The sequence below is a fragment of the Molothrus ater genome, chromosome 3 (assembly GCF_012460135.2).
Source record: "Molothrus ater isolate BHLD 08-10-18 breed brown headed cowbird chromosome 3, BPBGC_Mater_1.1, whole genome shotgun sequence".
Lineage (NCBI taxonomy): Eukaryota > Metazoa > Chordata > Aves > Passeriformes > Icteridae > Molothrus > Molothrus ater.
In genome coordinates, this window is record NC_050480.2 from 21,921,957 (window position 1) to 21,942,338 (window position 20,382).

At 39.2% G+C, this 20,382-nt stretch overlaps 1 protein-coding gene across 1 annotated transcript in view; it reads right to left on the minus strand.

Annotated features, from left to right (window-relative positions):
- RPS6KC1 (ribosomal protein S6 kinase C1) overlaps window positions 1–20,382 on the minus strand; it is an 85,086-nt gene that overhangs the window by 34,768 nt on the left and 29,936 nt on the right. Inside the window, exons 8-9 of the mRNA XM_036380488.1 lie at window positions 13,012–13,130; window positions 5,543–5,635 (exon numbers count right to left, since the gene is read on the minus strand). Coding sequence (XP_036236381.1) covers window positions 5,543–5,635; window positions 13,012–13,130 — 212 coding nt within the window. The remainder of the gene's footprint in view (window positions 1–5,542; window positions 5,636–13,011; window positions 13,131–20,382) is intronic.

Genomic DNA, 20,382 nt, shown 5'->3' on the forward strand with positions numbered 1-20,382 from the left:
GGGACTGCAAGAAAACCTCAGCCGGGGCTGGAGCTCAGCTGGGTGCTGCACCCAGGACACAGCTCTGTTGATGGGCAGGAGCAGGGGTGCAATTCCTCCTGCTCTCCTCAGCTGTGCCGGCTGTCACAAGGCTACCAGGATTAAAAGATCTACTTAACACAGATTTATTCTTGTCACTTTTCAGATTACACCACCCAGACTCTCACTCATCTCCCTCTGTCGTTACAGAAAGAGATTACATTTGGCTAATATGTACGAAAAATGTGATTATTCCTTATCCTTGTACCTGTGCAATATGAATTATCTTCAGTTTGCAATTATTCCTCCTTTCAAACCATTATTCTAAGGAACTTACAGCCTGTATATTCTATGACTTGGAATAATAGCGTACTTATAAGACAAATGGTGCAGCTTTAAATAATGAAAATGCTAAGAAAGCAGCATATATTCAAATTCGAATTTTTAAATTCTTTGAGTGGGTTGGTAACAGAGAGGAAAGTCCATTTTCCTAAAGTAAACTAAAAACTGGCCAATAAATTACAAATGGTGAAATATTAACCTAGAAAATATAACTGGCAGGTTTTACTAATGAAAGCATTTTACAATATGAAATGCCACTGGCATCCCAGAGTAATTGCCTGGCACAAATTATGTATTAAGCAACTTAGTAACAATTAGGAAGACAAACTTATATAATCTTGGTTTAAAAGAAAATATCTCAATAATTTATTTCTTTCTGAAGGCCAGAAGACATATAGTATAGCCTACAGAAGAACATTCAACAATGTAATTTCTTTTTTCTAAAGGCAAGGGCAAAATTTGCATTACTCTACCAAATCTCACTCAAGTCAAAAGAAATTTTAGTGAGACAAACAGGAAAGAAGCTAGAGAGAAACAAGGGTTACAACAAACACTGAGAAATGCTCAGATTTGTGTAAATGGAAAGATTTCAGGAAAACAAGTGGCAGGGGTTTGGGGGCAAGGAAGAAGGGACAGGACCCTTTCTAGCTGGCAGAGAGACTAGGTTTTAAAGTTGAGCAAGCTTTATTACTTGGGGCTTGAAACCTGACAGTAGCTTAGGAATAATCCCACAGCAGTAGGGAAAGGAAGGTGGTGAGCCAAGAAATCACTTTCGACAATAACTCTGTAGTTGGTTTGATTTTGTAGGACTTGGCAAGCCACTTAAGAAACTAAAAGGTTATCAAAACATCAAACCAGCTCTTAAAAGTTTATTTGTATGAATAGTTACTATTATTACTCAGTTTCAGATTTTCAACGTTTTTCTACTGTTATTTTCCATTCTGCCTGGCTTGTATGTACATTCCAGCTCCCTTTCCCCCACACTTCTTAGGCACACACAGCCACTCAGTCAAATCTGTAAGATGATCTAAAGGTGCTCACAGAGTGCACCTGAGAGCCAGGGGAGAGAAAACATCTGCTACAGTCAACTCAGTTTCACAGCTGCAACAGTCTTTAATCTCACCTGACAATAAAAGGCTGAATATTTAAGTTCCTAACAAACACTTACAGGACATAGTTAGCTATGTCTGTTACTCAGGCACAACACCACACATGCTGCCATAAGTAGGGACTATTCCTCCTACCCCTCTGATTAAATTTCATTAGAACTAGCCATAACCTGTTTGAATTCAACCCTGGGTCTGCAGATTATGCATGTGAAGTTGACATATATTCTATCTATTTCTGTCTTTTGGCACTTTCACTCATTAAGCAGACAAGTAGTGATCACACTTTATAAATAATTAATAATATTAATTTGATTCTCCTGCGTATTTTTAAAGTCACTTCACCAAAATGTACAGTCACCAGAATTAGGAGTTCTCAGGACAGCATGGAAGACAAAAACCCCTTACATTCACAATTAACAGAATTGCTTCCATTTTCTAAAAAACATTATCTATCTCAGAAACTCCAAAAATAATTTTAATTTTACCACAAGGCCCTGATGAGAGTATGTGATTTTGTTAGGTTTCACAATAAAGCTTAACAGTGTATTGAACAACAAGCTCAAATGCATGGACAGCTGTGGAAGAACTGAACACAGCCAGTGCCAGTACCGACAGTGTGCCTTGATGGGGTACTGGGGAGGGGATAGAAGAGACATAAAAGACAGCCATTGGTTACAGAGGCATAGTTATTACTTAATGCACTCTGCTTTCAAGGTGAATCTTTAAATTGAATGAATCTAAATAACAGAGGGTTCTAAAGAATAAGAAATTGGGTTTGAAGCAGCATTGTGAAGGTATCCAGCAGCACCATAACAAAGTCGTTTCTTCAGGGGCCGGTTGTAGCTTCAAAGGAAAAATTTGCCTAGGGCAGAAACTCAGCACAGAACCTGCAACCTTGATTTTTAATTAGGCAAATTTTGAAAGCAAAACTCTTCCCTACTCCAAAAAAAGAAGTTTCTTACTTTAAGGTACATAAGATGATAAAATAATTGATCATGTGTAGTTGGTGATAACAACAGCTACAGTATTTAGCTATTTGTTTCCAATGCAGTACCTCTGGTAACATTAATAAGAGCCTTGCTGCCCAAACAGCAGCACCTCACATTTCACAAGGTTTGCAGGACAAAAGCCACCTTTACAATTAGATTACACCACCATTTTCAGAAACCTACTCACAGGCAGGCTCTTTACATATTAAACATATAAAATACCTGCAAACACCACCTTGTTACCTTTTGACACCATGAAGTGAGGAAACACAGCAGCAGCAGAACTCAAAAAAAACCGAATGGCTTCCTCAAGGAAAATATAAGTCCTCATTGGTCTACTAAAATAGTTAGATTTATACTACAGCCTTTGCATGAGAGCAAAAGCAGAAGGATGGGAGGCAAGGCACATATGGGCATACTTCCCTGAATTTTCACAATAATTTAGGGAGCATAATAATGCTAAGATGTCTAACTCTCAGATTTAGCAGAAAAGGGTCAAAGCAACAAAAACTATTGAGGTGACGAGGAAAGTGAAAGGGCAGACAGGGAAAGAAGGATTGCACATTGGGAATAAACTAGCCTAAAATTAAGTATCTAATCATTCTGCCTAGTCTAAAACAGTTTGAAAAACCCAGAGTTTCAGGTAGCAACAAGCATTTTGTCCATGAAAATGAAGCCAATTCAAAACACTTGAAGAGGCTTCAAAAGAAGAACAAAGAGTGACATTACTCTAAGGGAAAGCACTGAACCTTTCAGCATTTGAATGAGGGAAGGTTAACAGCTGGTTTTCTCGAGGCAGCACTGTAGCAGGCAGACACCACTCTGGGCTTCAGCAGTGGGAGAACGAGTCTGCAAATCAACCAACACCATTTTAAGTCAGTGTGTTTAAGCCAGTCTTGCACAGGGTTAGTCAAGCCAGCAGTTACAATGCCAGTGGCCCATTACTACCCACACCTATTTTCTGCTGAAACCAAAGCAGCTACCTTAGGGTTAGAATGGAAGATTATTTTCAGGCAAAACTCTGCATGGTGCTGAATCAGTTACAGCCTTGTGCCCAAAAGCATAGCATCTTCAATGCTGGCCCTGAAAACCAAAATCCATTTTAGGAACAAGCACGCTATGTCATCTACTTGGCTGCACCAAGGATACTTACACATTGACTGGATTTCTCCATGATGAGAGCTTTAGGGCATATGGAAGCAGAGAAGGAGGGAAATGACAGTGATGGTGAGGAAGGAAGGGAAATGGTGCTTTAAACCAAAGGCAGGGACATCATCTACAGCTCACAGATACATCTACACACTTTTGTCTCATATTCATATGCATTTTGTGTATGCATTATAAAACCAAATAAAATATTCTCTGGGCTTAGAGCAGGTTTTCATTTGCCGCCCAATTTTACAGACCCCTAAAAATATATGCTAAAAAGCAGCATACTCAGGATAAGGCTAAGATTGTGACGTGAGAATCTGGAAGAAGGAATGCAGAGTACAAAGACACCTGAAAGAATCTGGCTCCCTTTTCTACACAATAATTAAACATGAACTCTGAGCCCTATGATACTGCTTACACAGAAGCATTCCAGCTGTGTGCAGCTACTCCCTGAATACATCTTCAGCTCAGAGAATCCTGTGGTTTTGTCATCATTAGAACCCTGATTCTCCCCAATTCTGCTTCAAAGATCTGGACATGTTCAGCTCACACCTGGGATGCTTACTGAAACTGCTCAGAGAGAGCTAAGGAGACCTGGTACCACCAAGGGTTGCAAAAGCTTCATTCTGGTCAAGCATCTTTTCCAGTAGCTGTTCATTAGCACTACACAAGAATGGAGATATTGAGAAAATCTTTCTTGATCCATTTTCAACATTTCTGCAGGCTCACTCTGTCAGAATAATTCACAAAATCCATGCACACTGCATCCATTTAGTGGCTACTAACTTAGTTAGCACCTACTAACAGGTGCTACAGATAGGTGGTCTTTCCAACATGTCTCTCTGATATGTATACAGAGTGGAATACAGGCTAAATTCTGTACTTACAACTGAGGAAAGAAGATACAATGAATATGAAGTCAGAGCTTAGAAAACCTTGTGTGCTATAAAAACAACCATAATACCTAATGTATACAGCCCCCTAAGGAGAAGTTATCAACTTATGCACACAATTACAACGAAACAGGCAAAGAAAAACAAAAACCAGTCTCAATAGCTAGGTTCAGTCCAACAAGAAAAAGCAACCAAGAAATACAGACCTCAAGGGATGAGCCACAGGTTTTTGATGCACGTTACAAATGCATAAATTGACCATGCATCAGTAGCTCATGCACAAACTAGGGACTACATAAGGAACTATCAAAAGGCACAAGGGATTTGGCACAGCAAAAAGGAAACGAGCCGTTACAGTCTGCATTAGCCACTGTCACACTGCTGAATAATGCATCATCTTAAAAGTATTTGGTAAGGTGATAACTAATCAGCATTATCAAAACAACCCAACAATTCTTCTGGTCTCTTAATTAGGCTTGCAAAAAAATCCGTATGGTCCTTTACTGTTTACAGACGGGTATTATCCTGGGATTCTGGAAGACATTATTTGCATGACTCCAAAATAAGCTTGGCTTCATTGCTGCTTCTCTGTCTTGGCAAGGGATTTCAATTCTGAATTCTCAGGGAAGGAGAACAGTCGTGTGTGTCCCCAGCTCCCATTTCAAGTAAGAGTTCAAAAGTAAGAATTTCTACCATTCTGTATTTTCAGTATCCACCAGACTGTTCAACTGAAAACACATCAACTTGTCCTTACCCCAGAACAGCAACCATGATTTCATTTTTGAAAAACAGGCCCCATCCTATTGAATGCTACCAAACATGTACCTTATCCTTTAGCTCAAATACATTTTGCATGACCTTACATGAATTGCTTAGATAAAAGCCTTTTTTTCTTCTACTTTTGTTATTTTAAAGTGCAGATGCATTTGAGTCATTTTCCCCTTTTGTTTCATATCCTTAAGATCCGCAGCTTCAAAGACAAAATGTCAGCATGCAGTCGATTTATGACTGAATTCTTGAAGAGACACTGAAGAATTACCTTGTCAATCACCCCAAGGACTCTGAAGGTCTTCAGTTCCTCGGCAGGGCTCCTTAGGTTCCAAGAGGGCCTTGAACTTAGTGATCCTGGAGGCTAATGGAAGATATCAAAGATTATACATCAATCAGGGTGGTACTTGAAGGAAGACTGCCTGCTGAAGCAAATGCCAGGCCGAAGGAAACTAAATTTATCATAAATCAGAGAGACTGAAGATGAAAGGAGAAGTTTTCTGTTTGTCCTTAGTGGGGGGAAAAAAAACAACTTGCAAGTAAATAAAAGTCAAGATAACACTGAAAACAAAAATTTAAAAAAGAAAAAAGCAATGAATTTTTATATTTTCTATGCTTAATGGAACCCAGAAATTGATTACTTAGTTCTTACCACATAATAATAATCAATCAAAGCCTTACAGGTATTCTGGGTACAAAATAATTCAGAGATCACTGAGGAGGAGAAAGCAAATTAGAGGCTTTTTAAGCCTGAAGAACATAAAATATAGAATTATAAATGGGGTTCTCTTGCTCTCTGGTGAGCTGTATGAAATCTTTTTAATAATAAGGTGCACAACAGAAATGATTCCTAAAGCTGCCTTAGAAAAAAGTAACTAGCTATGTATCATCAATCTAGAAATTAACACCACACCAAGAAAATTGGCAGGTGCTAACTATTCAAGTAGTTAATATGCTAATATACATAGATATTTGTCCATACTATGTTTTGTAGTTTCTCAGAGCAAATTCAAAGCTTGCATGCCAGAGGGGGAAACAACATTTCAATTGGAAGTCTTTTGGGACAAAGATCAACATTTTAAGCATCCCATATACCTCTGGCATGTGAACAAATATTTTCAGCAGTTTCTAGTTGCCAACTGAGAGAATTTATTAGATCTTCCTCCAAAAATTCAACACATAGCTTCTAGTAGAACCACCGACCTGTATCTCTTCCTCACAAATAAGGCAACTTCATTTGCAGAGCTGCTGAATGCCAAACTCCTTTGAAACATAACCTGGCCTCCCCAAGTAGATTTCAATCACACAAAGGTGCAAAGAAAGAGGGAGGTCAGAATTCTGAGGCAATATTTAACTGCTATGTCACAAAGGAAAATGGTTGGTAAGCAAATACACTGTGGATTAAATGCTTAAGTATCAGGAAAAAGCAAAAATTGCTCCCTTGTGATGAGAAACTCCAAGATCCTAGCAATTTCCTGCCACCCTATTTTTCCCCCCTCAGGCATCCTTACTGTGCTACCCTCCAAGGCTAAAGCAACTCCTTGAAACCTTCCCCATTCACTCAACAACACTCTCTCCTTCCAAATTCCTTCCTAAAAATCAGTATGTATTTAAGTACTTATTGCCCACAAAATCCAAAAGAAAGGACCATAGATACATGTTCAAAAAGCTTGGAGAAAAGTGTGCTTTTCTGGGCTCAGTGTTTGGGAGTTTCTTAGTTATTTTCTTTTTTTTTTTTTTATGGATCTGATAATTGTGTTGTCACATAAACCCTGCCAAGCAGGAATACCAACAGCAGTTAAGAGAAAACAGCCCAGATTCTACAATCTAAAACTAAAGGCTTTAACAGGAAGAATAAAAACTCTACTTGAACTTTTTTCTCCAAACCTAATTTCAGTTCCACATTTCAGTGAGCTGTTGAAAGTATTTTGAGAGTAGGCAATTTTTCTGCAATAATGAAAAACTTCCTTTGAAACAAAGAGTTGTGCTAACACAGTTTATTCATGACAAGATTTCAAAAGCATTCTAAGGAAGACATTTAAAGGAAGAGAACATTTCCTAATCCTCTAGACTACTATAAAAGACTTTCACTTCTATCTGCTTGCTATTACATTTTATAACCATTCTTCAATAATCACACTTTTAATATTTTCTCTTATGAATAACATTTCAACCATGAATTAAGTTCATACATCTCTGCAGAAGTTAATAGTTGTCTAATAATGCTATACAATCAGATTTCTGCACCCATCCTGTCCAAAGAGCCAAAAAGACCCAGTATATATATTTTAGGTCTTTCTCTAAATGTGATCAGCGGTGGCACAGTCAGTAATAGTGTGTATACACACTGATTTTTATATGTGTGCTCTACAGTCACTTCTTACCTTAAAGGGATTTACAATCACATCCACAGCTCCCAGCAGGCTCTCCATTTTTATCAGTTTTGCTCTTTACAGTTCTTTGGTTTCACTGTTTCAAAAGTCTAATAGAAGAGCCCAATGATGGGAAGGCATCACATTCTGTTGTGAAGCAGGCTGGAAGCAAACTCTAAATTCCCAGAACAACTCCCAAAACTACAGCAATTAAGCACTCTATGAAACAGCCTGCTCCTCTGAATAGAGTAAAAATCCAAGCTCAGCATCTAGGCAGCAAGAAGAAAAATAACTAAAAACCCTCACTCTCATCAAAAAACAGAGGAACAAAAAAATACAGGAAGGAGGATAACAAAAAAAAAAAAAAAGCTTCATTTGCCTTTAGAAATGAGACAAATATTCTGAACAAACTGTCAGGCTACCTCTGTCTGCAGAAGGCCTTCAGCAGCCTGTCCAAATGCTCAGCATGCTGCTCAGGTATCCCTGGATCTTCTCTGTTGTGGTCATGCCCTCTCTATTTCCAGACTACACTCTGAGCAGCACAGCTGGATTTATCCAGAGTTAGGACAGGCATCACCAGATCTCCTCCCACCATCACCTTTAACCATGTGTAGATTTCCAGAGGAAAAGGCTGATGCTGATTGTGATGCTCCTGCAAGGATACCCAGCAGCCTATGGCCACTGCTTGCCTTTGGGAAGCTCTGGTTCTGTAAGCTACACGAGGAACATGGGCAGAGCCCTTGCCTCAGCTTTGGCATCACTGCCTGCAGGGAGAAGAGCAGAGGGAGACAGAGAACTCCACCAGTCAAGTAAGAGAAAGGGCATTCCATGTTAACCTCACTTAAGGCAAGAGCACTATCCCTAGCCCAGTGACACAAACACCATTTGATGGGAAATCATGGAATATCCTGAGTTGGAAGGGATCCAGCTCCTGGGCTTGCACAGGGAAACCCCAAAAACCACACCATGTGTACATCCCAGGCTGGGGGCACCCCAGCATCTGTGGTGGGGTTCCTTGCACCCTTTTCCTCCTGGAATGCAGTGAAACACGAGGAATGGTGGAGTCCTGGTCCTTCCTTGGTTGCTCAAAGCAATCCACGTGCTCAAGCAGTGATGCCCCTTGCACTGGTCTCTCAAAGCTTTCCCAACACAACTGCTGTTTTCCCTGGATTTCCCTCTAATTAAATATTTGATCTTTATTTTCCCCTCTTCATCCTTTCACCCAGAAAGCTCTGCTAATTTAGCTGCTAATGCTGCCACCTTTGACATCAGTCACCACAGATCCTCAGGATAAGAAAAGAGAACTTTCATGTACACCAGTGCAGATCTGCACATCAAAATGCAATCTCCCCTTGCCACTCAGAGATCTGAGTCTGATATTTCAATATCTGTCTACCTGTAGCATAGGCAGATCTTCTTGCAGCAAGGAGATGCCTTGTTTTGATGCAGATACACTAGAATCTGCCTCATGGCTGTGACAGTGCTTCCAGCTCTCCTGGTACGGCAAACATCCTGGCCTCTTCCTCTCTCTGCACCAGGAGAAAATCAGGTTGGTTTTCTGCCTGCATCTGAACCAGACAGAACTACAGTGTGCTTCAGGAGGCCTCAGTGAGCACCAGCTGGGGAATGCACTTTTCCTGAAGCTGGGACACACCTTGGATGTGATCCTAGAAGTTGAGACTGAATCTCTTATCTTAAATTTATATCTCACAGAACTACAGCAGTGCATTTTCTTTACACTTCATGTAATTTTCATGCACATTTAATGAGAATTTTAGGAAGATATCTTATGGAAACCACAAAGACTGCTTCTTCTGTTCAGGCATCAGGCTTGCATGTACCTCTTGTTACTAAATTGCTTTGAAAAATCAAAAATAATTGACATTGCGAAAAAGACAACAGCTTTCATAATGGTGCAAAAAGAAACAACTCTGAATATGCGAAGTTAGGCATAAGTAGAATCAGAACTAATTTCAAAGAGGGAATAAAAATATGCTTTATAAAAACTACCAAAGTTAAAACTGCCCCACAGACTGTACAAGCAGCTGTGCTGGGCTTCACAGCTGACAGCTATGCAAGACTCCAGCTTTCTGATGGTCAGGCCAGTGGGATTTAGAGGCTGTTGCTGCAGCTCCCACTCAGGCTTGGAGATGGCTCCCCAGAAACACTACTAATAAAGGGGCAGAGGAGAAAATGCAGCTTGAGAATCTGCAAAATGACCCAGTGCTGCTCTTACACAGTGCTCTGCAGCACTTGTCCAAGACACAGCCCTTGAGGCTGCTGTACTGCACCAAAGGAAGAAGAAGAGGACAGCATTTGCTGCAGGTTGTTTTTCCAGAAGGTTCATTTGCCTGTTTAAAAGCTCCAGAAGCTGTCTCCACACCTACTCTTATGGGTCACAGCAAGGCTTTTCTCAATGTTTACAAGACACTCAGATGAGTCCCCAGCTCAAGGGCACAGCTGAGTCAATTCCCTATCTTTCTTTTAAGCCCTCCCCAAAACCTTTCTTTAACAATGCCAAGGATTCTCCAAATACCATCTTCTTGTGCTCCTCTCTCGACCACTTGAACTTGCAAGCAGCAGGGTGGTTGCTAAGGATGCTATCCTTGAGAGCTGCACTGCTGAAAAGTAACAAAGTAGTTGTTCTTCATTCGGTTTCCATGACATCAAAGACAAGTTTGCTTCTCAGCTCTAAAATACCAGACTTTTGCCTCTTTAGGGAGGTTTGGAAGAGGCGAAGGCCTGGCATTTCCAGCCACAAAAGAATGGCTCACTTCCTCCTTGTCTGGGCTCCCAGAGAAAAGCCAGGTTCTGTGCTTTATCTTCACCTGGTGTTCAGATGGCAAAGGGCACATTTAGTGGGCACAGTCTTTTGAGACTGCTGCAGGTGGCTCAGCACATGGCTGGCATCCCAGGCCTTTGGGAGATCTGACAGGCTGAGAAGTGCAGGACAATAACTGAACCTGCACTTCTGAGCTTACCCCTTCCCTTGCTGGACAGTTTTCTGGCCTGATGGAGGAGAAGGAGGTAAATTTCCATGTTTAGGGCACCACAGGAAACACAAAGCCACCTCCAGCAGACAGAGGTGACAAAGCAGTTCTGCCCTGTGACACAGGTCATGAACAAGAGCACTTTGCCTTAAATGCCCATGCCCACTAGCCAGATCTCTTCCTCCAAGGTGCAAATGGTCTCAGCACCCCCACTGCCCATGGCATTTCCTGCAGTGAACCATGCTTTCCATAACAAAACTGCACTCTGCCACTCCTAACAGGGGTGCAGGTACTGCACTAACTGTGCCCATCATGCACGTAATGTCTTTAGGAGAAGGACACAATGCACCTGCAAGTTGCCACTGGTATCTCCCAAGAATCACACTGCCTATAGATGGAGGTTCTTCCTATGCACTTATCACTGTCCATATGGAGTGGAATAATTCATGCAAACTCCAATATATACTATCTTGGGAAGTAAAAATAATAAGCAGTAAATTAAAATTAAGTGCAAGAATTCAGGCCTGCTCAGCAACCAACACGTGGGAACAGTCACATTCCTCATCTTCCTTAGACATTCAGCAAAAGCACAGAGCATGACAATTCTTTGTGGTCTCTACCACTACCTTCACAATAATTTTGGGAGTTAAGTACTTCTCCCAGGTAACTTTCAGCTATGAACAAGAAACAAGCTGGTCCTCAACACAACCATCATGACCCATAAGCATGACCCATCCGCCCTCAATATCAGCAAATTCCAAAATTCTAAGATAAAAGTAAAGTTTATGCATTATGAAGAGCAGCAAATAAAGGACATTAAAACACATGTACAAACTTTTGGAAAAAACAAGGCTAACTCATGGCTGCATGGCCTTTTTTGTAAACAGGAGAATCAGCCAGGTGCAACACTTTGTAGAAAACAAGATTTGCCATGATTTGTCAATTTTGAGTTTCAACACAGAAGGAGAATGGTTTTTTATTCTATCTGCTTTTTTTTTTCTTGTCTTATCCCAATTAAATCTGCTTTTCTTTGGATCTGCAAAGAAGGCATGTGTCTTATTCAGTACAGCATAAAAGAGGAAATACTTTACCTCTCAAGCTCACACAGAAAAATGCAACCTATTTCTTCCTCCTTCTCAACCACAGTTAGTTTTTAAACTTATAAAAGGCAAAAATAGGTTGTTCGTGGATTTTTTTCTCTTGTTCTTCAGTTTCCAAACACACTGAGGATTCCATTCAATATAGCTTCTTCCCCATTTTCAGGGGTGTTTGACCCAAAGAAAGAATACCTAGTAGGAGTTCGTATCTGTCCAAAATATTAAATTGTTCAAAGTACAGTTCATAGCAACAGCAAGACTCCAAGCCTGACAAAATATATCCCATTTGGAACATCCTCAAAATTGTACTTGTGGGCTCTCAACATGAAATAATCTACCCTTAAAAAATCAGTGTCTTTGCTTTTTAAATTTACTTATTAGATAGACAGCTTTTAGAAGGCTTCCAATTTTTGCAGCAGTTGTCTCCTTAAAGCACTTTTAGATCTGTGCAAAGTAAGAAGCAATAATCTTCTATCCCTTTTGTTATCCCTTGATATTAGAGAGTCAGGAAGTTTGCAGCTTTTATACTTACTGCAATAGGGCAGTCATTGACAATAACACAGTTTAATATGACTGCAGTAAAAGTCTAAAGTAGAAATAGATAAATCCTAAAGGAACTGTTTAAGGAAGGGCAAGTTAGATATTTATGGAGGGTGTCTTAGAACAAGCTTTGTTTGTCTGTTGTACAAGCACAGATGAAGGTGTTCTGTTCAAGAAATTAACCCAGAAACTTCTCAAAAATCAAAAAGGAACTGATCCCACAAGCATATCCAAGAGAGACATTTCAAAGGATCAGGAAGAACCTTTGCTCTGTTTTGGACTTGTTCTGTGTAAAATTAATCTGATCCCCACTACCCTGTGCTTGACTCACTTGTGATACATCACTATGTGCTAGGCTAAAGAAACCAACAGGATTCTCACTCCCCACAGGACCATCCAGCATTCTCATGGAAAAGTCAAATGAAATGTTACACTCTAGATTGGTTTTTTCCTTTATCTTTAGATTCTTCAGCATGATGAAAAATGTCTACATCATCAACCATGAGCAGTAGGAAAGCATATGAAAAGCAGTCCTGTGTTAAACCAAGCACTCCTCGTAAAATTATGAAGAATCAGAAAGAATAGCAACTTAACAGAAACACAACATCAAAATACTCCTCCAGCCTCCCACAAGAGAAATTCCTGACAGCTTTTGAACCTTAAGCTAGAATATGCTTTGCTACTTAATTATAACAAATTCTGAAAAAAAATTAATTCAGAAAAAAATTAATTAAAGCCTACCATAGAAACAGATGCATCTTCAGAGGTTTTATGGTAGAGACTGGAAATTTTTTCAGCACGCATGAGGTATTCTGCAGTCTTCCTTTTTACTGCTTCTCGACGAGTTGGACTTGATTCACCTCAATGGAGAAAAAAAAGTCATGTTTTCTATAAAGAGAGAAGTACTAAGTAATCAAAGCACATGACTACTTTGATTCTACCTTTGTGATTTCCTTTGGGTTATTCATAATCAAACCTAAAGATACACATCTTCTAAAAATCCAGTACTGTGATCTCAGAGTTCTACAAAAATAACAAATTAAGCCTTGCTATAGACTACAGTAAATCAAAAGCCTTTCCTAAAATTTCTGTTATTTGGTATATGTTCCTATAGTAACATAGATAAGAACTGAAACAAACCACTGATCCAAACCCTGCATTCCAAAAAGCAAAATCAATTAGGAAAGACAGAATAAGATCATTACAGCAAAACAACAAACTTATTTTTTCCTCGGGCTGTCGCCCTGTTCTTCTAAGCCTTCTGATGTTTGCATTTTTTAATGGAGTTTCTCACGCACTTTTCATGTAAATAATAATTATTTTGGACTACTTTCTAGAAGAGGAGAGAATTAATAGACTGTTAGTTTCACCAGTGTGGTTGGAGAAGTAGCAATTTCGTCCTCCAATCCATAGTTACTTTTAGAATTCTATAAGTATCAAAGTCCAAAAATAAACATGCTTTTTTGCCTTAGACATCTCAGCATGTGAGTGTTGTTCATTTCATGTCATATTGAGACATCAGGTGTCCAGTATGGACTCTCCTAATTATACATGAAGTCTAGAAATGCTATTGAAAGCAAGAAGGCAACTGAGGAGAGGCGCTAAGAACTCCTGCTCTCAGCTTTTCTATGCTAGACATTCCTTGCCTCTTGTCTTGGGGTAACATGGGAAGAAAGCCATAAGCACTTGCACCAACTACTTCACTTTCCAGATGGCTAAACAACCAATGTATTATTTCTGATCTACCCAAACTCTTAGTGAGAACCACATGGCACCACACAAACACTGAATTCACTCTGAAGCTTTCAGTTTGGTTTAGGCGTTCACATCCTGAGCAATGTATTGCTGTAACAGACTCAACCTGTGATGGCAACACCCAACCAACCTCAACCACCCAACAAAGATAAGAGACTGTGAGACACAACTGTTATAACAGAGAAATGAGATTATTATGCTGAAAAAAGACAGGGACAACTGTCCCAGAAGAAGACTGAAGGACAGTAGAGACTTGATATGGCCCTGACAGTCTCTCCCAGCCCTAACTGAGGCCATCCAAGACTTGCAGAAACAAAGCCTTGACTGTGACAGGCTCTGCACTGCCAGGTGCAAGCCAGCACCTCTCAAACCGATGCTCAACAGGGCAAGGAACTGCAAGGATATCTGCCCAACAGCTACTCCACATGAAAGACAAGGCAAGGAACTGGAGAGGCAATAAATTAAACACACAAATACACAAACCCCAACCAACGGCAGATAACAGATATTAACAAAGACTGGAGCTCGTAAGACGCTGATCACCGGGCCATGAAAGGAACCGAGTGCAACCTTGAAGGAGTTCACCCAGAAACTTTGTAACTGATAAAAAAACAGGATTATTGTGGGTTATCAAGAATGAGTCTCATAAAAAAGGGCAAGTTTATTATGGAATTTCTGATAGAGAACTTACTGTGTGAATGCCTGCATTCAGAAATTACTGCAGGAGGTTTTCAGGAGGAAATTGTGGCAATGTGTAAGACATTGTGAGATTTTCAAGGACAGAATTAAAGATAGGGGTCAAGGTGGATTGTTTTAAAATAGAGACTCCCATTCCTTTCATATCACGACTAGAGACTACCCAAACACACAGAACCATCACACCCAGACTCCATCAAGAGTAAGCAGAAGAGACTTTGGGTCTACTCCAAGTTCTGAGATAAGTGGTCGCTTGTAAATTTTACTATCCACCTCACAGCAGGAGGAAAAAGTGATTGTTCACTCCTTGAATATAGACACAAGACTGCTCTGCAAAAACCTTTGCCTACACTTCGTTTGAGACAGACAGAAATTCAGTGCACTTTCAGCATACAATATTATGGATATTTATCAATATCTCAGTAATTTTTCTCATTCTAAAGGCCTAGGGAAATCTTGGTAGAAAGTTCCCTTCATAAGACTGTCAGTCTTATGCCCACCTAGGATAAAAAAAAAAAATAGCATCACTCAACTCTTTGAAGTTGAAGTTGGCATTATCAAAAGAGAGTAGATACACAGTATTTTTTTCAATAAGCCTGTGTTGCAATTTCCTAAAACAGGACTAACTCTGGCTTTCATCTCTGCAGGTAGTGTGAAAGCACCACGAAACTTCTTCGTGCTGATGCACTGGTGAGCACCCACGTTCTCTCAGACACACCAAGTGGCAGCTGCTTGGGGAAAGCAAGACATCTGCACAGCAACAATAAACTCTGCAGCCAGCATTTCCTTCAAGCTGCTAAAAAACTGCTAGGTCAGTGTCTAAGGCTATCATAAAAGTCAAGCTTACTGCTTAATTGTTAGTTATGTGTATTTAGTTTGGATGTTTCTTGCTTTTTTCCAATGCTTCAGTAATTTTACAGTAATTAAGGCAAACCAGCTAGGATGTCCCCTCAGAGCTGTCTTTGTTCTCCCTACTTTCACAAGACATTAATTCCAGTTTTCCTTCTACTTTTCCTTCCCGAGTAATTTGTTAAATAACCTTTGCAAGCTGTTCCTCTCATTAAAATCTTCAGCCATAAAAAAGGGTGTGAATTCAAAAAAATAACATTTATTCAACAAGTTCTCGCATTGTATTTGTGGATAAGATCATTAACAGTTCAGTCTCTGAATACTTTAACAGGTGGATGATTGAGAATTAGGTTCATGGAAATAGGATTTTGGCTTTTTATTTTTTTGCATTAGTTTAACCAAGAAAATGTAAAAAACTACATTGCAATACAAATTCCCATTTAAACAGCCAATATCTCACAAAAATCTGTAAATAAATACAGGATATAAATTTAATAAACAAGTGAATGCTACTTAAAAAGCCTCAAATACAGACAGTAACAGTAAAGACCCCATTAAGCTAGAAATAATCTTTAGCATTTATGCCAAATTCGCGGTCATAGAACTGTTCACTTAAAACCAAATAAATCACTAAAACACATTACTAGAACAAATCCTTATATCTGACAGATGTCAAAGCTGTGATTCAGACTCCATGGGTTTTTTAAAATGCAATGTTACATTTTGCCATGAAATATTGGTTTTGGTTAAGCAAAATGTATTTTCAAAAGCATCAATTTAATTTTATAATAAATCAGGAATAATCATTTATTCCTAGTTAAGAACTTTTGATTTAAATATTGTGGGAGCATACTGAGCTCCTATTTCCATTCTGTGGTTAGCTCACAATAATCTAAAGAGGTATCTCTCTAATTACAATTTAAACTTGAAAGGCATTTTTCTTAAATGCCAGCAAACAGGAAATGTTTAAACTGTGTCAAAGCCTTTGATGAATCTTTACAACTGCTCATAAAAGCTCATCCTGCTTAAAATAATATTGATTTTTCATTTATTTTCCTAGATACTAGAAGATTTATGTTTCATCTGATCAGGATCAAAGCTTCTCCCCCCTCCTGATCACTGGGATTAAATCAGCAATGTCATTTTACACTTTTAAAAACTACACTGCTAAAGCAAGATATAAAAGTGCAGCAAGGCTGATCATAGGGACATTAGAATAAAGACCCCTCAAGATTCCCCATTTCTCTCTCTCTGCTTTTGCTACAGAGCAGCTGTGCCTCACACAGATTCACATGAATGAAAATATTAAGGCGAGAAACCACCCACTTAGTTTATTTTCCATATGACTTTCCTGTAATTATTTTGTAAACTGTTCACACAACAATATATAAAAACATCTGCAAAAACAGGTAATTAATGTGTCAAGCCAAACTAATGCATTTTTTATGGTGTCCATGCTTCGTCAACTGTAATTATAACTCTTTTTAAGCAAATGATGATGTGTTTGTTGCAATGTGCAAGTGGTTATTTTAGATGCTCTGTTTACTATTACTGCAAACAGAATATAAAAACTCTACAGCTACTTTGTTGCACATATAAGCCTTCATCCACACACACAAGCAGGCTGCTCCCTCATTTCCCAAAGGCTTTGCCTATTTCAAAGAAGTAAAAATATCCTAAAATGAAAATTGGCTTTGGAAAGGCTGACCAGGCCACCCACTGACCAAAGTAACAGTAAGCCAGGATATCAGGACAGCAGCCAATGATTTAAAATTTGTTCTTTAATTTATATTTCTAAAGACAGCTCAGCTACAATATATTTACAAACATAGATATTCCTAACAACATTCAAATGATTTTGAGGGTTTGACAGAGGAAAACCACAAATATTGGAATAATTGTACCACTGAGTTCTATGACTTGTCTGATTGTTTGCCCATAGTGCACTGATTTGAATAAAAAACACAAAGAAGTACTTCCACAATGTATAGCAGTGGCATCTGGAAAACTAGCAATATTTATGTTTGTCTTCTGCTCAGAGTCTTCACTCACACTTCACAGTACCTCAGAAGAGGACATACCTTGGAGAGATCAGCTAACTCAATGCTGAAGTGTTCAGCTCAGTTAACTGCTCATTCACACATCAAATCTTCTGTAATTCTATCATATAGTAAAATTACCAATGCTTAGGTAGTAACAGCAAAAAGCTATTGAAAGGGGGCCACATTCAATAAACTTAGACAAATAAAAAAAATTGGGTCAGTAAAGACCGTGGACAAAAATCTGTCCTTTTTCCTCAAATAATCTGGGATACTACAAGGAGAACACATCTCAGATGCATAGAAGTGCTGTCAAAGTTGGTCTGGTGTGTAACTTTTCTCTTCCAAGGATCCAGGATGAAGTCATGGGGAAGATCTGTTTCTCTCTGGATGATATAGTTCTAGTTGCCACTTGCTACTAACATATTAAAAAAAAAATCATTAAATCATTATATGTAGCACCCACCCAGGAATTCTAGATATCCCTTCCTTTGTGCCTGACCAGTTCCAAATCACCTCCCTCAAGGTGTTAAGAGGTTTTCCTCAGCAAGAGTTAATCTGTCAGGGCAACACAGGTGCACTCCCTACTTAAGTAGGTGGGTGGCCAGGACAGGAATATTTTCACAGAAAAAGTATGCCATAAAGTTAGTATTACCTGTCCCAATCCTCTGTGACCTCCTCTTCCTGCTTTTCTCTCAGACTTACTAAAAATATATGTGGGCTGCCTTCCTTTAAAGAAGATATCAGAAGAGATTTGCTCCAGGAAGGAATATCCTCTTGCAGAACAAGCTACAAGGAACTTGTACGAGACTGCCTGTTGTGCCAGCCCCAAACTCCACGTTCTTAACAATTTAAACAGTAAAACTTTCTCTAAATACTGAAATCTTCAATGAAACATTTATAATTGCCAAATCTAACAGCTATAATACCATTTTTTATTTTTAAAAGTTTCTTTATCTTCTTCACAGTCTTCCTGCACATATCACCCAGCTGGATTGCTGAATTTTTCAAAGAATTGCTCTCTATAAAAATGCAAGGGAGTAAGCCTTAAAAGATTTATTTCTTCTCACAATGAAAAGAGGTTTAGCAGCACCTTCCTTATTAGTGGGTAGCCCAGCTGTTATTTTTGCCTAATTGGTTCAAGAGGACCTCTGTTCTTCTTAGGGCAAACACTTCTTACATCATGTGAAGCAGACTCCTTTGTCCATATTAGCCAAACAAAAGCTCAGGCACACCGTAAGTGACAATGCGACTCATAATCCAGCACGGGTTTGTGATGACTTTGGACACTGTTTTATAACCCCAAAATTTATTTCAGGAAGGGGAAAAGCTGCTGATTTTGGAACGAGTCTCCACCAACTTTCACAGGAGGGAGGGTAACCTTTAATTTTCAAACAATTACTTAAGTGAAATGTGGCAGGTGCTGGGGTAGACGGATACTGCAGCATCAAGGAAAGAGCTATAGATTTGAGCAGCAGGTGGGGCTTGGAATTGTGAAATAAGACCACTACCTCATCAGCTCTAGTACGCTTTACATTATATTAACAGCGAGTTACTTTGAGGTGCTGATCAAATTCTGAAGCTGAAAAAAAAACTGTAAATATTAAATAATAAGACAAAGGTTAAGCCCATTATGATAAAACAGCTTGAAGTGATCTTTTTTTCTCTTTTTATTTTTTCTTAACATTTTGAGAGAGACAGAATTTATTAAGATGCAACACATTTATGAGAACCATTCTTTCTTGCTTTTCTGAAGATTCAGGACAGTACTGCACTCTATCAACCAAGAAGAAAAGCCATTTAAAAGTTATACCTTTCACACTAAAGCATAAACTTGTGACAGTGAGTGAATGCCTACAAATTCTTCTTCCAACTTTCCAGTGTGCTGGTAACTATTATGTCCATATGTTACTTACATCATCTTCACTGCAGGTTGCCTGAGACTCTTAGAGATCTATATTTCCTATGAAGTTGCCAGTTCTGCATCCTGTAGAAAACCTATGGCTACACACCTGTCATGTAAATGTCTAGGTAAACATCTCTCTAGGAGAAAAAAAAATGTTGGCACATTTGCCAAAGTTAAGAGTACACAGAAGAATGATGTGGGTGAAATGTGTTTGAGTGACCAGTAAAGAAGGAGTCAGTAACACTGAAGATAAGAAATGTAACTTGCCAGAAATATTAACCAACAAACATCTGCTTCTAGATAAACTCTCATGTTAAATCCAGAAGGTGGTGGTAGCTTTTCATGTACCTGGGAAAAATATAATGAATGGTCACAGCGCCCAGCATTTCAGGGAGGAAAGTCTTAACTTCCCATCTATGTGCTAATACTTATAGTCTTAACTGTAGGGTATTTCACCCAAATAAGACTTAATATGACAAATATTCTTGAATGTTCTTCTGCAGAACTACACTATAAGTGTTTCAAGACAGAAGAACAAGCAGTGACATTCTAGCACAGAGGAGGGAACAAAATGGTGACAGCAGCAGCAAGTCTTCCAACACAAGCACCATTGGAACAGGGGAAGAACACTGACAGTCAGAGGAAGGAACCATGTTATACAGGCCACCACCACGAGAGAGAGGAAATTTCCAACTTCTCTGCACTTCTTGACTAAAAGGCCAAGTTCAAATTAGAATTAGCATCCACAAACATCCCTTGCTTCAGAGCAGAGGGAATCCAGGCACAGAGACACCTACCCCTTCAAGTAAGAACAGTATACTGCAGGGGGAAAAAAAGAAAAAGGCAGATTAAAAAAATGCAATTATG